The 26352-nt window shown below is 40.2% G+C and overlaps 1 protein-coding gene across 4 annotated transcripts in view; it reads left to right on the top strand.

The window, feature by feature from the left end:
• The window catches only part of PDK3 (pyruvate dehydrogenase kinase 3), an 84845-nt gene that overhangs the window by 39157 nt on the left and 19336 nt on the right, over positions 1-26352 (top strand). For all 4 annotated transcript variants that reach the window (XM_077887674.1, XM_077887672.1, XM_077887671.1 and 1 more), the window contains exons 4-9: positions 449-633; positions 2130-2219; positions 15661-15738; positions 23175-23251; positions 24576-24677; positions 25063-25173. In XM_077887674.1, coding sequence (XP_077743800.1) covers positions 449-633; positions 2130-2219; positions 15661-15738; positions 23175-23251; positions 24576-24677; positions 25063-25173 — 643 coding nt within the window. The remainder of the gene's footprint in view (positions 1-448; positions 634-2129; positions 2220-15660; positions 15739-23174; positions 23252-24575; positions 24678-25062; positions 25174-26352) is intronic.

Here is a 26352-nt window from a genome sequence, read left to right as displayed (position 1 = left end):
TATTTTACTGCTATGAGAAATTCATTTCAAAATTTTACTCTTAAAGAGTTTCACATTATTTATTCATGGAAGCTGTTGCTTTGAGACTTTATAATAAATCCATGGAAATTTGGGAGGATTGTCCTGATGTTGTCAGAAGAAATATTAGTGTGTTCTGCAGTTACTCAGCAAACATTTCTAGAACCTGTATTATATGTGATCCCTTTTCCATACAGTTAGTGGATTCCCAAGAAGATATTTGAACATTTTTCTCTTTACTTGAACCTTTTACTTTTTGTGTCTGTGAAAGAAGAATTTTGGTAGAAAGTTTCAAGCAAAAGCCCGTAATGATAATATCTCTACTTATAAAAATACCAGCACATAAATAGTGTGGAGACAGAGCTGGGAAATTTATGCATCAGCACATGAGATATAAAGACTGACCGCTTTTTGTTTCCCTCCCACACAGCTTTCTCCAAGTTCTGATTAAAGTCAGAAATAGACACAATGATGTGGTTCCTACAATGGCACAAGGAGTGATTGAATACAAGGAGAAATTTGGGTTTGATCCGTTCATTAGCAGTAACATCCAGTATTTTCTGGATCGGTTCTATACCAACCGCATCTCTTTCCGCATGCTTATTAACCAGCACAGTAAGTTGGGTTTTTGGTCCACTTTCGAAAGAGCGGCCAAAGTGGTTTCTCCCAAACGTTTTCCTGTTGCTTCACTTAGAATTTACTGATCTGAAGCTTGGCCTGTAGAAATTTTGTTTCTAGTTTAGTTTTTCCTAAGTAAATCCTATCTATGAAAAAGCTATTTGTTAGTATTCTTTGTCAATGGAAATCCTTGGAACTTTGATGCTCTTATTAGAGGCAGGGGCTCTGCTTGCCTTTTAAGTCTCTGCCGTTATGTTCCTGGTGACAGTGTGTTTTACTCTTTATCCAGGATTTTACATGTTTTCCTTTTTGGTTTTAAAAACATCAATACAGGGAATATTGAACTGGCATTTTGACAATCTGAACAATTGGTCTTTAATTTCACAGTGATCACTGAAATCAAATTAAGCAAATTGACAAACCATAATCTCATATGGAGAGTTTTAGTCCACTCACCAGGATGATAACCAGAGCATCTCTACTAATTTGATTCATTTGGATTAGTGAATATTACACAATTATTACATGTGGATTGGTTCCAAATGTGTAACTTTTAAAAATAGAAGTGTACAACAGTTTATAGGAAATTTAAATGAAAAAAGAACCTAATTACTATTAAGTTGAGCTACTTACATAACTACAATTTCTTTTTGACCTAAATGTGTCTGTTTTCATATATATGTACATGTTTTTAGATGATTGAGCTGGTACGTGTCTGTTTTTCTTCCAGTCAGTCATTTGGAACTTTATGTATTGGCCTAAGGCCCTTATTTGTCATTTTTTATAATTTAAAACCTCCCCTATTTTATTTAAGCATTCTCCTTTTGTGGAATCTAAGCTATCCCCAATTTTTGTTTGATTTGGAAATAAGTATACCTATTAACATTTGGATTCAGATTACTTTTTTCTTTGGGGATCCTTTTGGCTTTTATTCGGAAATAATATTTTGTAAATCTTGTGCACTGTGGAAGTATTTGAATGTACTTTTAAAGATACTTGAACAGAAAAAGTACTTGAACAAATATTATTTGTGTATACTACATTGAAAAATACTCCCCGTGATGGAGGCATTTGAAATGTTCACAGTGAAGACACTTCGCAAGCCTGCACTAACAGTACAGACTGCATTTTCTAAATAAGTAGTGAATGTTGGATTCAGTGTCTGGAGTAGTACCGAAAAGGTGAGTAAACTTGGCGAAGGATGAAAATAACTTTTTCATCCAAGTCACACTGGGTCAGGGAGAAAAGGGTTGGACACCCGGCACGTGTCACTGCTTTCAGACCTGCTCACTGCAACCAGCAGATCTTAGAATGTGTCCTTCCTCCCCTGCTGTCCAGTAGAGCTGATCACCCATCATTGTATGTGTTCTATAGCTTTAAGTCACTGTGGATGCTACAATGAGTCTTATAAATAAGACAATCCTTTGAGAAGTTGTAAGGCTACATTGCCTGCTTTGTTTGTAATCTCTCCCTTCCCTTTTGTGTTTGTTTAGCACTTCTGTTTGGTGGTGACACTAACCCTGCTCATCCTAAACACATAGGAAGTATTGATCCTACCTGCAATGTGGCTGATGTAGTGAAAGGTAAGACCATTATGATGTCAGTGATCGTAGTTTGAATAGAACTGTGGTTTAATTGAGGCACCTTGGCCATAGGGTTATGGTGCTAAGTTGTTTGCTGATTCATCAGGCCACTCTGAGCCCAAGCTACCTGTGCCAAATATGAGATGTTCTTTCTGGGCAGTTCAGGAAAAGATGCATAACGAGCAGTGTTTGAAGTGGGAGTTTCTACCTCATTGACTAGTTTTGTCTTAAACACTGAATGGTTGTTAGCTTAAAGAAGATTCTAAGTTTTGATTGCTACTGTTATTTGAAACTTCCAGAAAATGTAAATCTGTGTTATAAAGTTTGACCAAATTCACATGTCTATAAAATTCCAGCATCTCTCTGATGTGCACCCCGGGTTTGGGAGTCTGGGTGGCCTGTGAGCTTCACAGATTCACAGACCATTGGGCTGGATAGACACTGTTCTAGTAGCCTTAGGGTAGAACAGAGCCCCATAGCTGTAAGTCCCTAGTACCCAGGCACATGGAATTTGAACAGCAGTTTCCCCATTGTTCATTTCAGGTAAGTGTCACCTCCAGAAAGCCTTCCTGGTTGGAAGTGATCCACCAGGTGCCTGACCTTTTCAGTTTTGTTTTTTTTTTCAGTGACACGGTTACTCTGTGCAACTTCAGATCCCCAAACTACCCCTTCCCAAGATTGGATCTCTTGCTGTGGCCCTCCTCTCTCTCCTCTAAACACATCGCAAAGTTTTCATGATTGCAACTCTCCTGGTTTTCATCAAAGACCTTAGTTCCTTTTCTGAACCATGTAGCTCAGTAGGAAGCAGACGAGGGCGTTGTCTTTTTGGTAAAGCTCTCAGGCCCACCTCAAGCAGAGTGACCTTTGCTGTTTGAGCTTAGAGGGCCAAGGAGTGTGGCCCAGTAGGTGTAGCCTCCCCAGTGGGAGACCAGACCTATAGCAGCCATAGGTAAGGAAAACCTGTGCTGTTTGTTTACTCTGGGCATCGCTAAACTAAGGGAAGAGGACTCAGGCATGGTGGCCTTAGCTCACCCAACGATCGTTGAGCTCTTGTAGCCTCAGTTTAGTTAGGATACATTTACTCATATTATTTCAATTATAAGGTTAATAGGCCCAGCCTCAGCTCCCTAAGAATCCTGTAGGTTGCTGGCTTACAAGGTAACCTTGTGGTTGATCATGACCTCAGCAGGCCCCAGATTGGAAGGGGAGCAGAATCAGTCTTGTCCTAGCACTTGTTCACCAGACCCTGGCCCAATATCTCTTATGAATCAGAAAGCCCAGTTCAGGTAGTTAACTGAATTTAGGGGAAAAGGCACAAATTCAGAAAGCAAAAGGGCATTATTATATACTGTATATGCGCTTTTCTTCTGAACTGTAAGCAATTTGAGGTCAGCTTTTGTGTTTTACATTTGTTTTATAAGTTGTACAGAATGTAGTATATACCTTTAAGATGGTCAATAAATGTTCCTTAATTTGATACATGTTAAACCTTTTTTGATAATTTACTTTTTTAAAAACTGCTTTAGGGGATCCCTGGGTGGTGCAGCGGTTTAGCGCCTGCCTTTGGCCCAGGGCGCGATCCTGGAGACCCGGGATCGAATCCCACGTCGGGCTCCCAGTGCATGGAGCCTGCTTCTCCCTCTGCCTGTGTCTCTGCCTCTCTCTCTCTCTCTCTCTCTCTCTCTCTCTGTGACTATCATAAATAAATAAAAAAATTTTAAAAACCTGCTTTATCGAGATCTAATTCTCATACCCTACATTTCACCCATTTCAAGTGTACACATGATTCAGTGTTTTTTTTTTTTTTTAGCACAGTTGTGCATCCATCATCACCATCAACTTCACATCATCATTACCAGGGAAAGAAACTCTGTGACCACTGGCAATTGGCCCCCTGCCCCAGCCCTAGGCAACCATGGGTCTGCTTTCTCTCTATAGATTTGCTATTCTGGACACTTTACATAAGTGGAATCACATAAAATGTGGCTTTTTGTATCTGAGTTCTTTCACTTAGCAGAATGTCTTCAGGGGTCATCTGTGTGGCAATCTGTGTCAGTACTTCATTCCTCCTTACAGCTGAGTAACATTCTTTTGTATGGATATACTGCATTTTGATTATTCATCAGCTGATGGACACTTGGGTTAGCTGGGCAACCTTGAACATGTTATGTTAACTTCTTTGGGCCTCAGTTTCTTCATCTATAAAATGGTGCTTTTGCTAAGTCATCTTTATTGTAGGGTTAAATGAGTTAATATAGAGAGAGTTCCTAAAGCAGGGCTCGTACCCAGTTAGGACTGCAGGAAAGGTTATTAGCAGTAGTCCTTGGGCATCGTATAAGTGCCCAAGGATTCTCATTTATGCCACTGATTATTTATAATAGATTGGTGCCTTTACTTTTATTTCTGGTATAAACTATGAAATCTTTTAAAAAGTCACTTAGGGCATTTATAAGACAATTGGATATTTGACATTCAAGAAATATTGTTAATTTTTTAGGTGTGATACTGGTATTATGATCATGTTTTTCAAAGGAATCCTAGCTTCTAGGAAGGCTATTTTTGAAATATTACGCATAGTATAGAATGATATGTGGGCTTTGCTTCAAAATTACATACAACAGAAAAGACTGGGCACGTGTTGAAAACTGTCGAGGCTGGTAACGGGTATGTGAGGAGTTATACTGTGCTCTATGCCTTTGCCTATGCTTGCAGTTACTCATAACCACGTTGTAAAAACAGACTCATGTTTCTCATCTCATTGTTTCATCACATACAGTCTTTCATTCATTTTCAGAGAGATTTAAACCATGGATCAGTACAGTTAGATAAGTAACAGAGTTCTAGGCAACTGGTGGCACTCCTGTTGGGCCGAGAGATGAAGTGGACGCCAAGGTGAGTCAGGAAGTCGGGTCAGAGGAGAGGATGAAGAGGAGCCTGCTGCGCTTGACTCTTTAGGTGCAATCTTGCTGTCTGCACTGCTCTACTGGCCCTATTCTCTCCTCCCTGGTCCTGGCATGACTTGTACTTCCTTTGGGCTCTCTGACTGTCATCAATTTCTCGAGGGCCAGAATTGCCCTCACCACTTGTGCTTCGCTCTTAGGAATGGAAGTTTTGTACTGAAAACTAGCTGAAGATGATGTGCAAAGCAGTTCCATTGATCTGTGAAAGACAGAAAGTGAAAATTTATGCCTCCCGCCTACCTCACAGCCTCCTGATTTCCTGGTCCTTCGGAGTCTCAGTCTGACCACTGACCGGATCATGTGCCCCCCGCCCCCCACCCCGGGCCTACTCACAGCTCTGACTGCTCTTTCTCTGGCCGGTTTCCACTTTACCCAGGGGCAGCACTACTGTACTGTAAATAAAGCTAAAACAATGTCCTCATGCAATCATTCCTGCCACTGTTGGCATAAGTTAGAGCCTGGATTCCTGGTGATGCTAGGTCCTATGAAAATCACCCCCTATGCTCTTCTGCTGCTCAGATTGCACTTACCCCAATACGCATGCTTGTATACACACTCCTACCCCACGCTCATGTGCAAAAGAGGAAGGGCTCATGTGCTCCGTGCTCCCCAACTGTATCTTTCAGAACAGGTTGTTCATTTTTCGACAGCCTCTTCCCTTAAGGAAATCAGCAGAAGGTGGTTTCAGTTTCTGAAAGTGCATAAACACATCAGGCTACATTCACACAATCGACTTTTCTGCCATCCTTCATTCCCTTCACAGATCGTGCCTCCTGATACCCACAGCATGCTCAGTATGCTTGTGCACACTTTCTAGAATGTTCTTGTGCTGCTTCTACCTGGTGATGCTTACTAAGGGCCACTTACTTATCCTCAAACCATTGGTGTAAGTTTTCCACCTGCTGTGACTACATAATCTGTTTAAATATTATGTAAAGTGAAGAAAGTTGAGTACAAAAAAGAGACTTAACATCCATTAAAATCCAGTGGAATACTTTGGAAAGACTTGATAAAGAAGAGTCTCTCAAAAGTGTAAGGAAGTGAAAGTAAACAGATAACTCTTAGGTTCCGGGGCAGCCCTGAGTAAAAAATCTCAGAAGGAATGTGAGCTCACAGTGTTTCACAAGTATTTTTTTTTTAGATTTTTTTTTAAAGATTTTATTTATTTATTTATTCATGAGAGACATACAGAGAGAGAGAGGCAGAGACAGAGGCAGAGGGAAAAGGAGGCTCCATGCAGGGAACTTGACGCAGGACTCAATCCTGGGTCTCCAGGATCAGGCCCTGGGCTGAAGGCAGCGCTAAACCACCGAGCCACTTGGGCTGCCCAAGTATTTTTAAGTTTATTACTCTTTAAAGGAATAGGGATTGGAATTCACAGATATATGTGGCATTGTTTATCTAGGAAAGATGACCTACAACCCTAAACCGATCCATAGTGAAGGAAGAGGCTATGGCCTTGTCTGAAAATGTTGGCAGAGGCGTCATTGTAGATTCAAGCGTGCATTTAAAGTTAGCATTTACCAAAAAAAAAAAAAAGTTAGCATTTACAGTAATAGTCATGCTTCGGGGCTGCCTACTTTATTCAGCATTTTTTAAAATAAAGATTTTAATTTATTTATTCATGAAATAGAGAGAGAGAGGCAGAGGGAGAAGCAGGCTCCATGCAGGGAGCCTGACGTGGGACTTGATCCCGGGTCTCCAGGATCAGGCCCTGGACTGAAGGTGGCGCTAAACCACTGAGCCACCCAGGCTGCCCTTTATCCAGCATTTTTTTTTTTTAATTTTTATTTATTTATGATAGTCACAGAGAGAGAGAGAGAGGCAGAGACACAGGCAGAGGGAGAAGCAGGCTCCATGCACCGGGAGCCCGACGTGGGATTCGATCCCGGGTCTCCAGGATCGCGCCCTGGGCCAAAGGCAGGCGCCAAACCGCTGCGCCACCCAGGGATCCCTTTATCCAGCATTTTTGTCAGTCATCCAACTCCTGCTCCCCATTGGATCAGTTGAGAGGACTAATGCCATGTTATCAAAGTACTCAAAAGTGCTCATTGAAGAAAGTTTAGAAAAGGTGCAGGAAAAGAAAAGAATAAAAACACCTGTTTTCCTGGCTTAGCTGAGAATGTTGTTTTATATATTTGAGTTCCTACCACATTTACAGATGAGTACGCAACAGCAAATAGTCTGAGTACTCTTTGTGTCTACGGAATCCATAGCCTTTGTCTGTTTAACCTCCTCCAGCACTAAGGCCCATCACACTACTCGAATGGGTTTTCCAGCCAGGTGTGGACAGTCTTTATCCCTCAGTGTGGTATTGGCCTTAAATCAGGTCCCTTTCATACCATGGCAGATGGGCTGGGCACCCTCACAGGAAGCCAGGAGGTCTCTTCTCCCTGTAAACCAAAGCGCATTTCAACAGCTCTCGGTTTCGCTCCCTCTGGGCAATTCCCTGAGTGTCAGAACACCCAACAGAGGCTCTTTCTGGCTCAAGGTAAGACTGAGAGAATGAACAAGGCAGAGAGCACTAGTGGTCAAAAGGCCTGCAGGTTCTTCTGTGCCTTCTGGCCAAAAGGCACCAGAGTCTCTACCCCCAGATGCCCCAGGAGCAATGATCAGAAGGTCTCAGGGGCTCACACCATATAGTTACCCCCATACTCCCACGTGCTGTCACAGAGAGGAAGGAATGCGTGTCAGGATCTTTGGACTCAGTGAAGTCTTACTGCTCCCTTCCTCTTTGTTGAGTAGTTGGTACGTTTTCATGGGCTTTTTATCTTCCTCAAGTCCTACTAGATTTCTCAGTTACTTTACTTGGTGTATCTCTATCTCAGATATTTTTTTCCTTTCATTTTGGTTTTGGAAGCTTGATGTGGAAGGAGTAGGGGTCCCGGGTTTCAGTGACAGCTCTCCTGTTGATTTTCTTGGCTGCGAAGGTCCTGCACGAGTTAAGCACAGTCACACATCCAGCCCACATGCCCTGTGTGTACGCACGTGTGTCTACGTACACACACGTGTGTTTCACAGCCTTACGGAGCCTTAATGAACCAGCGATGATGCCATACTTAGATCTCTTCAGACTACAGAACACTTTGACATAGAAGGGTAGGGACAGTGTTTTTATTTTTGACCAGACAGTTGTATAAATGTGTAAAAGTGGGGTGCATCTTGTATAACACTAATTAAATGCGCAGAACACTGAAGCTTGCCTTCTCACTGCTTACTTAGCACGTTAATATCTACCTTTACACATCTGCAAATTATAGACTCATAGTAGTGAATGCTAGAATTAGTATTGTAAAGCTGTTCCTATTATCCTCTGGGAGGTACCTTCCATTGTGACCCTTTTCTCTGCTTTCTTTGTGAGAAACCAGGAAATAAAATGGAAAATCCCGTGGTAAGATCATTTTAAAGGTACAAACTTAAATACTTGGTACAGAAGTCAGTTCTCACAGTGATGTTAGCTTGCCTATGTTGTTCCTACATGCTGTTATTGCTTAGCATAATAGCATACAAATGGTATCCTGAGAGCATGTCATTATGCTGGTTCAGAAATAATGTCTTGTATTCTCATTTAGGGCTCTTCAGGTTGCAAGGTACAGAGGTCCACTCATGTTAGCACAAGAAACAGATGTATTAAAAGAATCTAGTAGGTCCCATGGTAATCCAAGGACAGCAATCACATCACAGTTGGAGCTATAGACATTGGAGCTGGGATACAGAAAACAAGGTTGTTTTCTATGTATCTTTACAACTGGGGTTGCCAAGTCATGGCCACTCCATCTTTCTCTTGTCTGTAGGCTGCCCGACTTTAGGGCAGCTCGTTCAGGGCAATGGTGGGCACTCCAGGCCCTCTAGATCATGATAACTCTGTATCCTTTTTGTCTTCTGCCCTGAGTGTCTCGATCCTAAATTCTCAAAAAATGAATTTAGTTGGCTCAGCCCATCTTTTTTTCCCATGACCACAGGTTTCAGGATTCTGATCAACCTAAAGATTGGTTGTACTATATTAGATGTTCTGCCCCCACTTGTCTAGTTGGCTCTGGTTTGGAGAGTAGGAGAAGATCTAGTGCTAAAACAAAACTCTGGTTCCCCCTTGATGGGTTCTGGGTAGAAGGATGATAAACATACCTTACTAGAATTGCTTTGTACCTTAAAAGGATTTCTAAAGCTGCATATCTGTGATGACTTGGTAATGCCTTGTGGTCATCTGTTACCTTTTCTGGCAGTGGCTTTTTAAACTTGAGCTTGACAGTTTTTTTATATCCTGTTAGACCCAAGTTAGGGACCTTGGCACCTTCATGTTTGTTTTTTTAGCACTCACTCAAATTTATCCTTGTCTAGCCCCTTATAAGATATTTGTAAACAAATGATTGTGTGTATTCACTATAGAGGCTAATATTTGATAACAGAATTTCCTGGTGAATTTTGAATAGGAAAATCTTGTAGTAAAAAAGTCTGATAAAATAACTTCCATAATCTATTAAACATTCATGTGTGCTTTTTAAAGAAAAAAAACCAACAACTAATTCCTGGGGAGTGCCTGGGTGGCTCAGTTTTTTTTTTGGCTCAGTTGATTGAGCATCTGACTCTTGATTTCAGCTCAGGTTGTAATTTCAGGGTCCTAGAACCAAGCCCTGCATTGGGCTCCACGCTTAGCAGGGAATCTGCTTGTGGTTCTTTTCCTCTTCCTCTGCCTTCCCTCCTACCCCTCAGTGTCTCTCTTTCTCTCTCAGATAAAGAAATAATAAATAATCTTTTAAAAAAAACCTAATTCCTGGCTAAGTTGAATCTGTTGAGCTACTTGCTGTGTGAACCTTCACCCTGCCCTTTTAAATAAAATATATTCAGGCTTATGTGTTTACAGTTTGAGTAGCCTGGGGAAATATATATGTGCCACACCCACAGTTTTACTTTATGATCATTATTTTCCTTGAAAACAGATTTTGAAAATAACAAATAACACTATGTTCAGCGACAATAATAGTCCTTTCCTGATCCTTGCTTTTAAAGATTGGTGGTAAATACTGGCCCAAATATATTGCAGATAAAAATGATTTGATAAATTATCATATTTCAAAATTTTGGTTTCTAATTTAGAAAAGGAAGTGTTATCTGAAATCTTACTATAAGTGGAACTTGTATTTTACTCTAGAATAAAGGAAATGAATAAATAAGCCAATAGTTGAATTTTGGTTATGTTGTTTTAAAGCTTTGTCATTTTTATGTTAACTTAAACAGAAATTATTTGGAGAGTAGGAGAAGATCTAGTGCTAAAACAAAACTTGAGTGTACGTGTGCTGTCATCTACCCCAAAACCCCATGATCACTCATGTCCTGGGAGAGACAGTGACAGACCTATCCTTGGCTTTCCAGCAAGTGGGCTCCAAATCTAGCTTCTCTTCAGAATTACTTGCTAAGTTTTTTTTAAAAGATTTATTTATTCATTTTAGAGAGTGTGTGCAGGGAAAGGGAGAGAATGAATCCTTTTTTTTAAAAAAAGATTTTATTTATTTATTTCTTTATTTAAGAGAGAGAAAGCACAGAAGAAGAGGGAGAAGCAGGCTCCCCACTGAGCAGGGAGCCCTATTTGAGGCTCCATCCCAGGACCCTAGGATCATGACCTGAGGCAAAGGCAGATGCTGAACCGACTGAGCCACCCAGGCACCCGAGAGAGAGAATCTTAGCAGACTCTGCACTGAGGACAGAACCCAGGGCTCAATCTCACGACCCTGAGATCACAACTGAACGGAAACCAAGAGTCAGATGCTTAACCAACTTAACCACCCAGGTGCCCCTAAGGTCTTTAAAATATGGATTCCCAGGCCCCAGTACAGATCTACCGCATCATAATCTCCAGGGGCTCATTTTATAATCTATCCACTTTTTTAAAACTTGGTGATGAATTCTACATCCTGCCAGGTTTGGAAAACACTCTAGGCCTCAGTTCCCAGTCTGACGAAAAAGATCTGTCATCAGTATAACTGACTACATCTTGAGAACCTTCTCGGGGGCAGAAGGATTATTGCATTTAACAGTGCTCCAATGTTGGCTCTAGCCAGCCAGTGCTCTACTGACTGAGCCAGCCGAGCGCCCCCATAATGCAGTTCTTAATTACAGCATCTATATGCTATAATTAGTAGTATGGTGTAAAAATTCTTATTCACATGTGATTTTAGGTCTTTGTGTTTTAGGTTGGCTGCTGCTTTCTGGACTCTCATCTTGCATATGTTATATTTATGTAATACCTTCACTGTATAATGGTCTTATAATCCCATGCTCCTGGCCAAGCTAATGCCATGAGGAACTCGCCCATTTAGCGGAACTGGGTTCTTTTCCTTTTATAGTGAATGGAAGAATGATGTTTAAACGTCTTTAAAGATGTTATATACTCGGGGGAGTTGTTTTGTGGGGGCATGTCGGCTTTGTGTGTGATTAACAAAGCACCATTTTTAGATTTCATTATTTGTTGGCTGAAGGAAAGTGGCCTTGGAGGTTCTCGTCGGCTTTGTGCTATCGTGTCACTAGGTGGAGATGTAGCATTGTTTAGTGGTGTAGCCAAGGCAAAGAGTGGGTCCTGATTTCCTGTCTTTTTATAAAACTATTTTGCAGCTATTTGATGAGGTTTCTTCTACTTTAGGAAAAGCCTTGTAAATTTAGTATAATTCTAAATGTTCATTTTCTTTTATTAGAGTTTAAAAATCAATCCTACTTAAATGTCTGTTTTCACACTGATCAACTCTGTTTTGAAAAATATTTTTCCCCTCTTAATAACATTTCCCTTGTGCATCCCTTGTTACTTCATCTTGTCATAGTTCTTCTAATGTCTCTGTGATTCTTTGTATTGGTTTAATTCTAAAAGTCTAATAAAATAATCAGAACTTTTACTCTGGGGTCAAATATTATGTAAAATTTAAATTAGGTAGCAGTATGAGGTAAATGAACCAAAATTTATAGTCTGAACATACCTGAATCTTTTATTTTAGGTTGACAGTGTCACATTTTAGTGTATTTAAATTCTATAGGGGTTACTTTCCCCCTCTTTCTTCTGTCCTCTTGAATCTTAAACCAGTATCTGCTCTACGTACAATATTGATGGGGGGGGGATATTAAAAAAAGTACAACCCTGTCTCCAAAGAGCTGGTGTCCAGTTGAAAACATTGCAAATGCACCTGTGAAGCATTTTAATTTTTTTTAAGGTATTTATTTATTTATTTATGATAGTCACAGAGAGAGAGAGAGGCAGAGACACAGGCAGAGGGAGAAGCAGGCTCCATGCACCGGGAGCCCGATGTGGGATTCGATCCCGGGTCTCCAGGATCGCGCCCTGGGCCAAAGGCAGGCGCCAAACCGCTGCGCCATCCAGGGATCCCCTGTGAAGCATTTTAAAGTAATCTGAATATCTGATCTTTAGAAACTGTGAAGATGGAACTTAAAAAAAAAAAAACCACCTCGCTTTGGAAAAGATTCGGCTATTCCTCAAATGTTGAGACATTGTGATACCTTACGATCAAGCAATTTTCCTCTCCTAGGTATATATCCAAGGGAAATGAAAACATGTTCACCAATAAAACTTAGACATCAGTGTTCATAGCAGCATTATTCGTAATAGCCATAAAGTGGGAACAATCCAAATGTCCCTCAACAGATGAATGGATAAACAAAATGTGTATGTGTGCAGTGTAATACTATTCAGCTGTAAGGAGGAATGAAGTACTGACATATGTTGCCATGCGGATGACCCTTGACGACATTCTGCTAAGTCAAAGAAGCCAGACCCAGAAGGCCACGTTTTGTGTGATCCACTTATATAAAGTGTCCAGAATAGCAAATCTAGAGAGAGAAAGCAGAGCCATGGTTGCCTAGGGCTGGGGCGGGTGCAGGGAACAATTACCAGTGGTCACAGAGTTTCTTTCCCTGGTAATGATGATGTGAAGTTTTTTTGTTTGTTTGTTTTTGTTTGTTTTTTTGTTTTTTTTTTTGATGTGAAGTTGATAGTGGTGATGGATGCACACTGTGCATCTGTGCTAAAAACCACTGAATTGTGTGCACACTTGAAATGGGTGACTTGTATGGATACAAGAATTATGTCTCAGGCTGTTTTAAAAATAAGTTATCAAAAAGTTTAACATTTATCCAAGGAAGGAATATGTATTGACCATCTAATAGGTATATACTAGGTTCTATACAAGTTACAAACCCAGTGTAAGACACAAACCCTGATCGCAGATTGCTTACAGTTCAATAGAAAAGGCACCCATGCAGTCGGTAATAATGCACTTCTGCTTTCTGAATGTTCCGTGTCTTTTGGAATGGAACTGCCTGATTTATCTTCCAGCTATTTCTTTAATAGCCCTGATCTTCTTACCCTATGTCTTCTTTTCCTTGTAAAAGCAAACTGTTGCTCCTCAGACTTGGATAAATATCAGCCCCAACCTATTACCTTCAACTAACTTAAAGGATATTTTTAAGCTATGGTAGTGTCCGTGAGTGTGTGGCTCATGGAAACCAGTTCATTCAGCAAATACTTACTGCTATTTCATTACAAATAATTGGCAAATCTTAAGATATTGAGCATTATTATTTTAAAAAATATATTCAAAAATTCTTTTTATTTCAGTTGAAGAACCGACATTGATATATTACTATTTTTAAAGATTTATTTATTTATTTTAGAGATGGAGCAGGAATGGGAGGGGCAGAGGGAGAGGGAGAGAGAATCTCACGCTGACTCCCAGCTGAGTGGAGCCTGATGCGAGACTTGATTTCATGACCTTGAGATCATGACCCAAGCCAAAACCAAGAGTTTGCCACTTAACCAACTGCGCCACCCAGGCACCCCAACATTGATATACTATTATTAACTAAAGTCTCTAGATTACATTAAGGCTCGCTCTTTGTGTTGTACAGTTCTCCTGGCTTTAACAAGTACATAATGACATGTATCCACCATTGCAGTATCCTATAGAGTAGTTTCACTGCCCTAAAAATGCCCCATGCTCTATCTATTCATCCCTGCCACTCTTATCTCCCCCTGAAACCCTGGAAACCACTGATCTCTCTTTTTTTAAAAAGGTTTTATTTACTTATTCATGAGAGACACAGAGAGAGAGGGGCACAGACATAGGCAGAGGGAGAAGCGGGCTTCATGCAGGGAGCCCGATGTGGGACTCGATCCCGGGTCTGCAGGATCACACCCCGGGCTGAAGGCGGCGCTAAACCGCTGCGCCACCGGGGCTGCCCACCACTGATCTCTTTACTGCCGCTACGGTTTTGCCTTTTCTAGAATGTCATAAGTTTTTAATGAAATATTTTTTTAATATTGAAGTATAGTTGATGTACAATGTTACTTTTTTGGCATTACAACATAGTAATTCAACATAGTAATTCTATACATTACTCAGTATTCACCATAATAAATGTAGTCACCATCTGTCACCATGCAAATCATACCCACAAAGAAATATCACCTCACACCAGTCAGAATCACTAGTATCAAAATGACAAGAAATAACAAGTGTTGGTGCAGATGTGGAAAAAAGGGAACCCTCATGCACTCTTTAGGGGAGTGTATTTGGTCCAGCCACTTGGAAAACAGTATAGAAGGTCCTCAAAAAACTAAAAATAGGAGTACCATATGATCCAGTAATTCTACCTCTGGGTATTTACCCAAAGGAATCAGGAGAACAAAGACAATGATTGGAAGATACATGCACCCCTACATTTATTGCAGCATCATTTACAATGGCCATGATATGGAAGCAACCCAAGTGTCCATTGATAGATGAATGGATAAAGAAGGAATGGTATGTATATATATTATGGATATTACTCAGCCTTAAAAAAGAACGAAGTCTTGCCATTCAAAGCAACATGGATGGTCCTAGGGGGTATTATGCTAAGTGAAATAAGTCAAACAGAGAAATACAAATAACATCTGATTTCACTTAAATAGGAAATCTTAAACAGACTCTTAAATACAGGAACAAACTGGTGGTTGTCAGAGGGGCAGGTAGAGGAGGGACGAAGTTGGTGGAGATTAAGAGATACAACCTCCCAATTATAAAATAATTAAGTCACAGAGATAAATAGTACAGCATAGGGAATATAGTCAACAATATTGTTAGCTACAAATATCTTTTAGCTGCAATTTAGCCAGATTGCATTGTGTTCGAAAGTACGGTCTTGGGTTTATAGATTTTCATGGAAAATGCCTTTTAGGAATATTTAAAAGCTAAACAAATGTATGCTTAGTATAGAACTGGCCATAGTGTCATTAGTGTGGTATTTTGATATTGTAGTGGTCATTAAAACTTTAAAGGTGGAGAGATTTTGGTTTAGTCATAATGATTTTATTATAGCCAAAAAAGACTATTTTTAAAAAAGCAATAGTTAATTCTAAGTCCATCAGCTTAGTAACTGTCCTGGTTTTATTTATTTTATCTGTCTGCTTATGTCTAAAGCTAAACTTTTTTCTTTCTTTGCAGATGCCTATGAAACTGCCAAGATGCTGTGTGAGCAGTATTACCTGGTCGCTCCAGAGCTGGAAGTTGAAGAATTCAATGGTAAAAGAAAAATACTTTTGATCTTAAATACAAGGAATTTGACTAAAAATCTGATGATACCTGAACTATATTTCAGTGAGATCTTCAAATTATGTGCTTTTTTTTACCCTTTCATATCTTTTTAAAGACTTTCTATCTCTCTAGTCACTTAGGTATATTTTTGTAAGGAGTTTTTGTACAGGAGTATGTAATCTATTTCAAAAAAATTTCAAAAATCTAGTGCAAACTCAGAATTCTTGGAACAGAAGTCATCAGAGTAGAAAGTGCACAAACAGTTCTCAAAATAACAAATGGCAAGTAGTCAATAAACATACAGAAATGTGTTTAATCAGAGAAGTACAAACAAAAGTAAAGAAATACCATTTTTGTCTTTCAAAATGACAGTGCTCTAATGTTGTAATGCTTTGAATTGGTGCCCAGAAAAATACTCTTTCAAGAACATTTACACATTTCTCATATAAATTTAAATTAGTACAGCCTTTCAAAAAATGCTAGTGATGTCCTTTCTCTTGGCCCAGTAAATTAAATGCAGTAATGGTCATATTCTTTGATCCAGTAAATTAAACCTCAGAACATTTATTACAAGAAAATAAAGATGGGGCACCTGGGTGGCCCAGTGGTTGAGCATCTGCCTGTGGCTCCGGGTGTGATGTTGGGGTCCTGGGATTGAGTCCCACATTGGGCTCCCCAGAGGGAGCCTACTTTTCCCTCTGCCTGTGTCTCTGCCTCTCTCTGTGTGTCTCTCATGAATAAATAAAAAAAGGTGTACACAGATGTATGTACAAGAATAACCATCACAGTGGCTTTCTTATACAGGAAAATTAGAAACCAACCAAAGTTCTCCACAATAGAAGATTATTTAAATAAATTGTATGTCCATAAGATAGAATACTAAGCAGCCATTCAAAATAATGCTTCAAAAGAATATGGAATGTATGGAGAAAGTTGAGTGTTTTAAACACAGGCTATAAAAGTTTGTAGTGGTACAAGTTCAATGGAAATTATTTTGAAGGATTTATAGCACCAAAATGCACACAACAGCATTCTGGATTATAGGGTTATAGCTAATTGTTATATTAGTTATATGATTCTATATTTATTTGCACATTAACGTTATTGTAAGTTACAAGAGAGACATGTTCGTTGGAAAAATACAAACAGTACAAAACAGAGTAAGAAGTGAAAGTCCCCTTACTCTCTCAGGGCTGTACAGAGCTTGTTTTTTTTATGTAAATGGAGTTGAAACTATACATATTCTATCACTGGTGCTTTTCACTTCGCCTTGAAGATCTTTGCATGTATTAATATCATTTAGAGATTATCCACAGTTGTAGATTGCCATTATTTAGTCATTTACCATCAAACAGATCCTGGGGATTTCTAATTTTCCCATATTCTCTATAATGAGCACTGAATGGTGTGTCTGTGTCTGGAGTGGGGGAGAATTTGTGAACATGTGTAAGCATTTCTGTAGGTTGGGTCCCTAGAAGTGGAATGACTGAATCTTACCTAGGGTATGGGCATTGACAATTAAAGATAAATCAAATTCCCTCTCAAAAACACACCAAAAATGTATTTTGCTTATAATGAGATCAACACGTGAAAAGATTCGAGGCTCTTGTAGGACAGTTGCCCTGACATTGCACTAGAAAGTATGCAATCAAAGCTGCTTTCAAAGTCTGTTGGGTTCTTGGGAGAAGAGCTGTGCCCATATTTTGGATCAATACACTGCCAGAACCAAATGGACTTGGCTTGAGTATTCCTGAGTAGAAGTATTCTCTCTTCTTCTTCATACGGCTGGGTGAGGCCTGACCTCAGCATGCAGACTTCTCTTTGTCAAAACACGGAACTTCAGTTCGTCCGTAGTAGCCAATTGCTCTTTTGTGTGAATGGCCGCCTGAGTCATGCTCAAGGCCAGAGCAGTGAGCCTGCTGTCGCCGATTCCCGGATGCCAGCTGTGTCACACATATCTTCTGAGTGAAGCTATCACGCTGGGCAGCGCACCTCACCAGGAGAAGAGATGAACGAGTATTTCTGGCACCGTCTCGCATGATTTTTGAAGTCCCCATCACTGAGATAAATGAATGCCGGTAGTTATAGGCCTCTAGTTTCCTGTTGGCTTGGGTAGCGTGTTTATGGTTTGTCTTTGTGACTTCCTGAATGTCAGAGCTCTCGGTGGGCGTGGTTAAGGGCTGTGCTTCAGCTCCAGCGAGTTCCGTGTGAGAGATGCAGGTCAGAGGTTGGTCTAGAACACCCGTAAGTAGATGTCACTTCAGAGAGAGCGGGTGTTTGCCACAGCATGTCGGCGCTCTCGGGTTTCCTGGACGGAAATCCATCAGATCCAGACGCCCATGGATTCCTTTTCAGAGCTCATGTGAACTAGCCAAGCATCTTTCATGTTGCCTCCGTTACACCACAGGTGCCTTGAACGGTAGTCAGTAGTAGCACTGCCCTCTCTGCTCTGCACTTCGGAGCACTGAGGCTGCCACTGACCCGAAAGAACATGTGTTGCTTCCTGAGAATTGTTCCATTAGTTTGACATACCATCTTTTGTTCTGCATCTCTGGTTTTTTTTTTTTTTCTTTCCCATTGTAGACCCCTGAAAAAGTAGTAAATAGAATTATGGAGCACATACTCCATGGAGAACACCAGGAGTATTTACCAGTCGTCACTAGAATTCTGGATGCTGGGAGCCAGCTGTAATAAACTTTCTGTATTATCCATTTGATAACACTTAACAGGAACATTAAAAATAACAGATGTTTGTTTATCACATCAGGTTTCAGATTTTCCCACCTTGCCACCTGTGGCAGCCCACGTTGGTTTCTCCAGAGACAAGCATCTATTTCGTCACACTGGTTCTCGTTTTAGCTTTCTGATTCTCTTGAGAAATCACTTGCCAAAACATTAAGCAAAGAAACCTCTTTTCTTATCTGTTTTGGATCTTTGTGGGGAGGCAGCATGGCTCAGAGGAAAGACCTGAGCTCTGTAGCTAGCCAGGTGTGGGGAACATGAAGAACAGCTTCCTTGTCTGTAAGGTCACCTTGTGTGGTGATAAAAGGATACTGTTTCCAGGGCCTCAAATACAGCACCAGACACAAACAGGCTATTTTTAAAAGGGCGGCTACTAGAAAGAAGTCAGGGTTGACTTGGGAAGGATAAGATTTACAGTCACTGCTTGCATTTCTTCACCATTTGTAGATTAGTCATTCCTGTCAAGAGGTTTGTTTAAGCTTTGGGTTTGGTGGGCAACATGAAGACTTCAAGTCATATTCTATATACTTTGTTATAAGAGGGTTGGTTCACAGGGGCATCGGGTGGGGGCGGCTCACTTGGTTAAGCGACTGACCGTGGATTTCGGCTCAGGTCATGATCTCAGAGTTCTGGGATCAAGCCCCGCCTTGGGCTCCGGGCTCAGCAGGAATTCTTCTCCCTCTCCCTCTGCTCCTCCTACTGCCTGCTCTCTCTTGCTCTATCTCTAAAATAAATAAATAAAATCTCTTTAAAAAAAAAGAAGGTTCACAGAAAAGGGTCTGTATCTCTCCTGGGATCTTTGATTTCTAGTTTCCCCATATTGGATACTTTTGTGGGTATTTCCAGTCAGGGCTTCTCTACAATAGTTGAAAAGCCATTGCTGATAGCTCTGCTAAAGTTAATTTTTTAGTCATGACACCAGCCAGCATTTATTGACTACTTATGTTGTGGCAGGCTCTGTGTAAACACAATTTACAATTATCTCATTTAATCCTTATATTAACCCAGTGAGGTATGTACTGTGTACCACAATTATCTCATTTAATCCTTATATTAACCACAATTATCTCATTTAATCCTTATATTAACCCAGTGAGGTATGTACTGTGCCAATTTCAGATATGGAACACTGAGGCCCAGATGTTTTAAATACCTATCAATGTGTCGATTAAATGCCAGAATCAGAACTTAATCCCAGTATGACTTGGGACCACATAACACAGTGTGTGGACTGTTTCTGTCAGCCTTATCCATTGACTTTGGGACTTGATGAATCATCTCTAAGTGCCTAGCTACCTTTTCTCTTACATGCATTTCTTTTCTGCTTAACCTCTAGTTTTTCATTATTATAAGGAGAACTATCTGAAAATAAAATTCTTTGTATCCTATGCGGAGTTCTTTTGGTACCTATTAAATGTTGTTCTGGCTAATGGTATTTGGAATAATGATTCTGTAAAATAGAGACTTGATTATTTCTTGATTCTTGAGCATGAAAAACCTGGGCCATTTTTTTCCATGTACTTTTAAAAATGTACCCTTCAGTGGAAAATTCATATTGCATTTGTGTCTTAGTTTAGAAAGTTAACAAACATCTATTAAGGTTGCACAACATAAAAGCCTTTGGACCCAGGATTACCTTAAGAGTCATGGACAAAAGCACTGGACTTGGTTTTCAAAGGAAGGAGAGACACCTAACCTATAATGTTCCCAAAGAAAAGTACAAGTAATTGAACAAGCCTACAGATGACTCCTAGAGAATGTTGATTCAACTGAAAAGAAGAAAATTATCAAAGATTTGATTTGGAAAAATATTTGGACTGAAAAGGTTGCATTCAAAAGCCTGTTTATTTGGTTAATAGTGCCTTTTGGTACAAGATAGCCTGAGTGTTCAACTTGTTCCCGGGGCTCCGTTTAAATGACAATAGAGAAATGCAAAGAAAAACAGCCGAAAAACAGCCGTGAAACCAGAGGCAGTCATTGGTGGACCACTGGTCCTGCCTCCTGCCAGAGGGCAAACGGGTGGAAGTCCGCTGATTACCTGCCTGAGCAGAAGAAGCCACAAAGGAGAGGCTACAGCAAAGATGGAGCGACCCTGGGAACAGAGCCAGTAGGTGCAAAGCACTGGAAAGGGAAACCAAAAGGTAGGGGCCAGTTGAAAGCTGGTCTAAGGCAGAGCAGAAAGGGGTGAAGGGGAGTGCTGAGCTCCAGCCATACTCTGCCTACAGTCCAGTCACAAGCATTTTCCCTGGGGCAAAAATTAAAATCAGAGAACTTTGTTCAAGAATAACTTTGGAAGGTGGGGCTGTTCACGTACCTGTTTATAGTCCAATGTAAAGCCCTCTTCATTGACAATTTGGGGAGCCCTCTGGTCAGAAGCCAGCTCACTGTCTGCCTATCCTGAAGGCACTTGAGAAGTCTCGAGCAGGTACGCAGGGGTCCAAGTCAGCCCTCTCCTTTAGTTGAGGGCCCCAGGGGAAACAAATACCAGCTACCTCAAATGATTAATCTAGTTCCTCATTATTCAACACGAATATTACAACCAAGGTGTCAGATCTCAGGTGACAACCAGCACTTGATGAAAACCTCATTAGCATTAAACTTAGCAGCTGCACTGCTATGGCCAAAAGACCACCCCTCACCCCCATTCTAAATTCTGAGAAAAAATTATTTTGAATATAGAGTGTTGTACCAAGCCAAACCTTCAAGTGAGTCAGAGGTATAAGGATTGAGAAATATATTTCCCAAGTGTACCTTTCTGAGGTAGGCTACTTGACTGACTTGATGGTAGTGTATATAATATGTATATAAGAAATAGGGAAGAACGTACTAGAACTTCAATCAAAAACAGTTTGAAGATGATGACTCTGCAGCATGTTTGGAAGGCATTCAATTCTAATTTGGAAAATCTTAAAGAATGAAATGAATGCCGTGCGCTAGACTAGGAAGCTGAAAGATCTTAGTGATGTGCTAAGGAAAGCATGTTTTCTTGTCCAGTTACCCAAGAGGAAGTGTAGTTAGAAGCTTCAGGAAACACAACTGTAAGAGGGACATGGTCCAAATATTCAGTAGCATGATTTTGAAGAATTGTTGGAAGGTTAAGAGAATCCATTTCATTTTAAGGCTGAGAACATTCTTCCTCATGTGACACCGGAGACATGTCATTGGAATCACAGGAAAGGAAATGTTCTACACCATCGTGGCTGCTCTGCAGTGATCTGTATTTACCTAGTTGTGATGTACTCAGCACTATCAATTTTCAGCTTTTTTTAAAAAAAAATATTTTATTTATTGATTTGAGAAAGAGTGCATACAAGTTGGGGGGAGGGACAGAGGGACAAGCGGACTTCCGATGAGCATAGAACCTCACGTGGGGACCCTGGGGCCATGACCTGAGCCAAAGGCAGATGCTTAACTGACTGAGCCACCCAGGTGCCCCTCCATTTTCAACTTTTTAAAAAAGAACCTATAGACAAAGTACAAAAGAATTCATTAGGATTACAGACCAGAATGGAAATACTATCAACCAAAAGACTAAAGCAGAAATAGTAGCAAGTGGCTGCCTCTGGGTATAGACTGGAGAATGAGATGGGAAATGGTAAGACTTTCACTTTTTTTTTATTTCATTCATTGATTGATTTTACTTAATAATTTCAAAAGTAACTCATGATCAAGGAGTTCAAGATTCAGAGTCAGAAGCTCTTGGTTCAGCTGACCAGTTTCAGGCCTCTTCTGTTTCAGTAGGCAAGTCACAGAGCCTTGGCACTGCCCATGCCCTTGCCCATAATAATGCCACCTTCCCTATGAGCCACACTGTGGTGTCCTGAGGGTTCACTTGGATAATGCATGCAAGCTTTCAATCAACTGCTAAGAACCTAACAAATGTTTGCTGTACTTTATATCCCAGTTACTTATTAGAGGAAGTAGTTAGGTTGAAGTGATAACATGGGCCACTGTGTCTGTGTTCTACTTGAGAACGTTCGCATAGTTTCAGTCTTTTAAGTGATTTTGGGTCATGAGGAAGAGGAAGGACCAAATCTTCCACCATCTACCCTGTAGCCCACACTGTACTCAGTGCCTGACATGAGATTCAGTGTTTCTCATATTTTCCTCCAAAGATCCCTGATGCAAGGAATGTGGATCTCTGTGGGTGGCAGGGGGAGGCCTATCTGCTAGCTAGTAGTAGAAAAGTTATATGAACCTTAGATTCTGCTCTGTAATATGTCTTGCTTGTTGAAATTGAACAGAAATTAATATTGCTCCTTAGTCTAGTGTGCCAAGAAAATACGCTCCCTTTCCTCTATGGCTTCACATTCCCCCTCATCGGGAGGAGGGTGTCCTCAAATTTGAAAAAAACTGATCAATGTCTAGATGACTTATATAATGCTCAGGATATTATGACATGCGTGATAATATTCCAGTGTTGATCAACTAAGGTTCAGAGAGATTGAGTAACCTGCCCAAGGTCACAGGGCTGGTAAGTGAAGGAGCCGGATTTCTCCCCAGTTCTGTTGGACTTACAAGCATATGCTTTTGCTCAGCCTTGCCTTTAGAGGTGGACACCTAAATTAGCCTTTCACGTAGAGTTCTTTTTTATGTACTTGGAAAATAGAATGCCAGCAACATTCTTGACTTTCCTATAGTTTCGGTCCTTATTCATTGATGGTTTTTGTGTCTGTTTTCAGCCAAAGCTCCAGACAAACCTATTCAGGTAGTTTATGTGCCCTCACATCTGTTTCACATGCTATTTGAGTTGTTCAAGGTAAGTGGAATTTAAAAACATGGAAAGAAGTCTTCATTTTAAATTACTTTGATTCAGGGCATAATGGATTCATTAGATTAGCATAAGAAAAAGGTTTTTGCATAACCATTTTAAAAATTCTATTTCTGATACCCTGTGGGTTTTATAATTTGTACACTGTGAGATGAAAAATTGCTGTGTACAGTATGGTTTTCATGAATATTAGTACATATTGATTTTGAAGCTTAATTGTACTTTAGAGATTTTATGTAAAATCCATACTGTTTTTCCTTCAGTTATGAGATTAGAGATGCTTTTAGTTTCCAAACCTGGCAAAGGCTTTATTGATGGTAGCCAGATCAAAATAAATAAATGTTTTTGCATATTTATGTTTCTGAACATTAACCATGTTAGTGCATTAGCAGTTGTTTTAGTACTGAGAGATACCATAACCCTTTTACATATTTGAGTCCGTTCAGAAGATCTGATGGATGCAGAGGGGAAAGATAGGCAAAGGCTGGACCAAAAAAAAAGCCCCCCTTCCCCAACCAAAAAAAAAAGAACAAAACCTCTTTAGACTCTTTACAGCTTAGCTGTTGCTTTTGTTAATCAGCAGCTCATGGCATTTATAAGAGCAGTATTATAGGCACAAGATGTTTAAACTAAAATTTCATTTCTTCCGATGTGTAAAACCCTAAATTGAACACCTGAGAAATCAGTTATGCTGATTTGCTTCCCAAAATTATAATGTTACTGATGTAACACTTGAAGGTTGAGATGGGCATTCAATTGTGAACTTTCTCTTCAACAGCTGTGGCTTTTTCAAAATTTCTTTTTAACCGACATTGCTTCTACATGGTTTTTTTTTTCCAGCCAAATGATTAATTTTTGTGGGAAGCATGAATACTCTCAGGTTTTCCGCCTTCTTTAGAGGAAAGGTGCTCTGTAAATGCAGACTGATAAATAGGATTTAAAGTGCATCAATGAGCCTCTGCAGCCTCGTTACATGTGATAAAAACATTCCTCTTGGTTAAGAGTTGAATAACCTAAATACCCTAAAGCAAAAACAAAAAGAAAAAAGAAAGAAAAAAAATACTTAGTATGATGGATGATGGGAATAAAACTAGATGAAATCAAAATAAAGCATCGGGCAATTTTTCCTTGATCCAAACACACATTTAGCTAAGTTTTTTAGAGGAAAAAAAGTGGTATATAAATCCAACTAATATTTGCTCCACAAAAGCATTGTTGTGTAATAAGTAATCCTGTACTAGTTCCTTTTTTTTTTTTAAATTGCGGTTTGTGACTCAGCAGCATGCTAAAGAAAAGGGCCTTATTATTTCAGAACTCAATGAGAGCAACAGTTGAACTATACGAAGATAGAAAAGAGGGCTACCCAGCTGTTAAAACCCTTGTTACTCTGGGTAAAGAAGACTTGTCTATTAAGGTAACTGACTGCTTTATTTGCACATGTGCTTCATTAGTTGTTTTAATAATACCCAGACATTGAGGAATCTAAGAGAAGAAAACAGACACTGAGTGTCTTATTTCTATGTACCATGTTAGATCTGTAGCTTCTTATCTCATTTAAACTTATTAGAACCCCAATTTTCCGGGAGCTGAATAAGACCTGAGCCCAAGCCTGTCAATCCCATTGCATTTCCTGCCTCCTTTGTTTTATTTTAGCTTGTTCACGGTGGAACCATATTTCACTGGGGGTTCCAAGCCCTTGTACATTTTAGTGTTGCCTGGTATATACGTTAATGAACTTCTTGCCTTGTAGTAAGAGATTGACTTCAAAAAAAAAAAAAAAAACCTTTTGTACATTACAGATAAGTGACCTGGGTGGTGGTGTGCCACTTCGAAAAATAGACCGCCTTTTTAACTACATGTATTCAACTGCTCCTAGACCTAGCCTGGAGCCTACAAGAGCTGCCCCTCTGGTAAGCATCTTAAAGTGCCGCTTAAGGAAGGACTGTTAACAAGAGGAGGGACTCTAACGGAGCAGGCTTTCTCCCTGGCTCCTAACACCAGCCTCTTTGAATTCGAATGTTTCCTGCATGATTTGGAGGAGGGGTATTTTTTATCACACTGCTACCGTCTTTGTGAATCCTTTAGACTTAGATTTCTTTTCCAGTTGTGTCTAAGAAACACTCAGAGCTGAGTACCTTACTTCTTAATATAGAGAAAAAAGCATTTCCTTTCGGTTAAGACTGCTGCGGGAGCACCATTCCCCGCCTGGTGCTACCCTTGGAGCGGGTGGAAGGTGAATAGCGGCTGAGCAGAGGAGCCGCAGAGCGTGTTCGGCTGCGGCTGCCGCATGGTCCTGGGCGCTTGGGCGCTGCATGCTTTGGAGACCCAAATCACCCAGGGCCTTTGAACTTCCCCCACCACATCTGTTTATATAATTAGAATGTTAAATTATGAACACATTAAATATTTTTATAGTAAACAACGTAAGCAGGGAACATATAGGTGGCGTATGCATTTTCAGCGCCCTTTCTGTCTCAGCCCTGTTAGGCAGTGAGAAAAGCCTCAGGTTACCATGGCAGCATTTAGATCCTGCTAGGGCCACACTTTGTTCCCCTGCTGAGTGTTTCTAATTGACAAACAACAATTGAACCCTTTGTCATTAAACACAGCAACATATCTATCAGTCTGCAAAAATGGTTGAGGGTACAAATTAAGTTTCATTTTCAAGTCCTACCTGACCGATAAGCACATAAGATTATATTTTATTTGTATGAATAAAATCCAACACTATGCATCATTTATTCGAGACGGAGTTTGTTAACTCAGCGTGTTGAAAACGGAGAGAAAGTCATTTTTATAGGAGTCGAGAAAATTCATGAAAGATCAATTCTGAAAGGCATTGCCTTCACCAGGCTCTGGTACCTACTTAAATGTCAAAAGAAAAAGAAACACACTACAAGCAAATCTGGAGCCTTCCGTAGTTGTTTAAAAGGAACATGGATCTTCTCTATTCCAGGTCTCAAAATAGCATCCTGAGGACAGCTGTTCTGTCATAGTTTTTTAAAATGAAACTGAATTGACGTAAGACCTTAAAATATTAGGTATCCAACATCCCATTTCATAGATGAGAAAATCAGGCTAGCGCCTTG

The sequence above is a fragment of the Canis aureus genome, chromosome X (assembly GCF_053574225.1).
Source record: "Canis aureus isolate CA01 chromosome X, VMU_Caureus_v.1.0, whole genome shotgun sequence".
In the NCBI taxonomy this organism is placed as follows: domain Eukaryota; kingdom Metazoa; phylum Chordata; class Mammalia; order Carnivora; family Canidae; genus Canis; species Canis aureus.
Note: the sequence above shows the minus strand (reverse complement) of the source record. Positions and strands in the feature narration are given on the sequence as shown.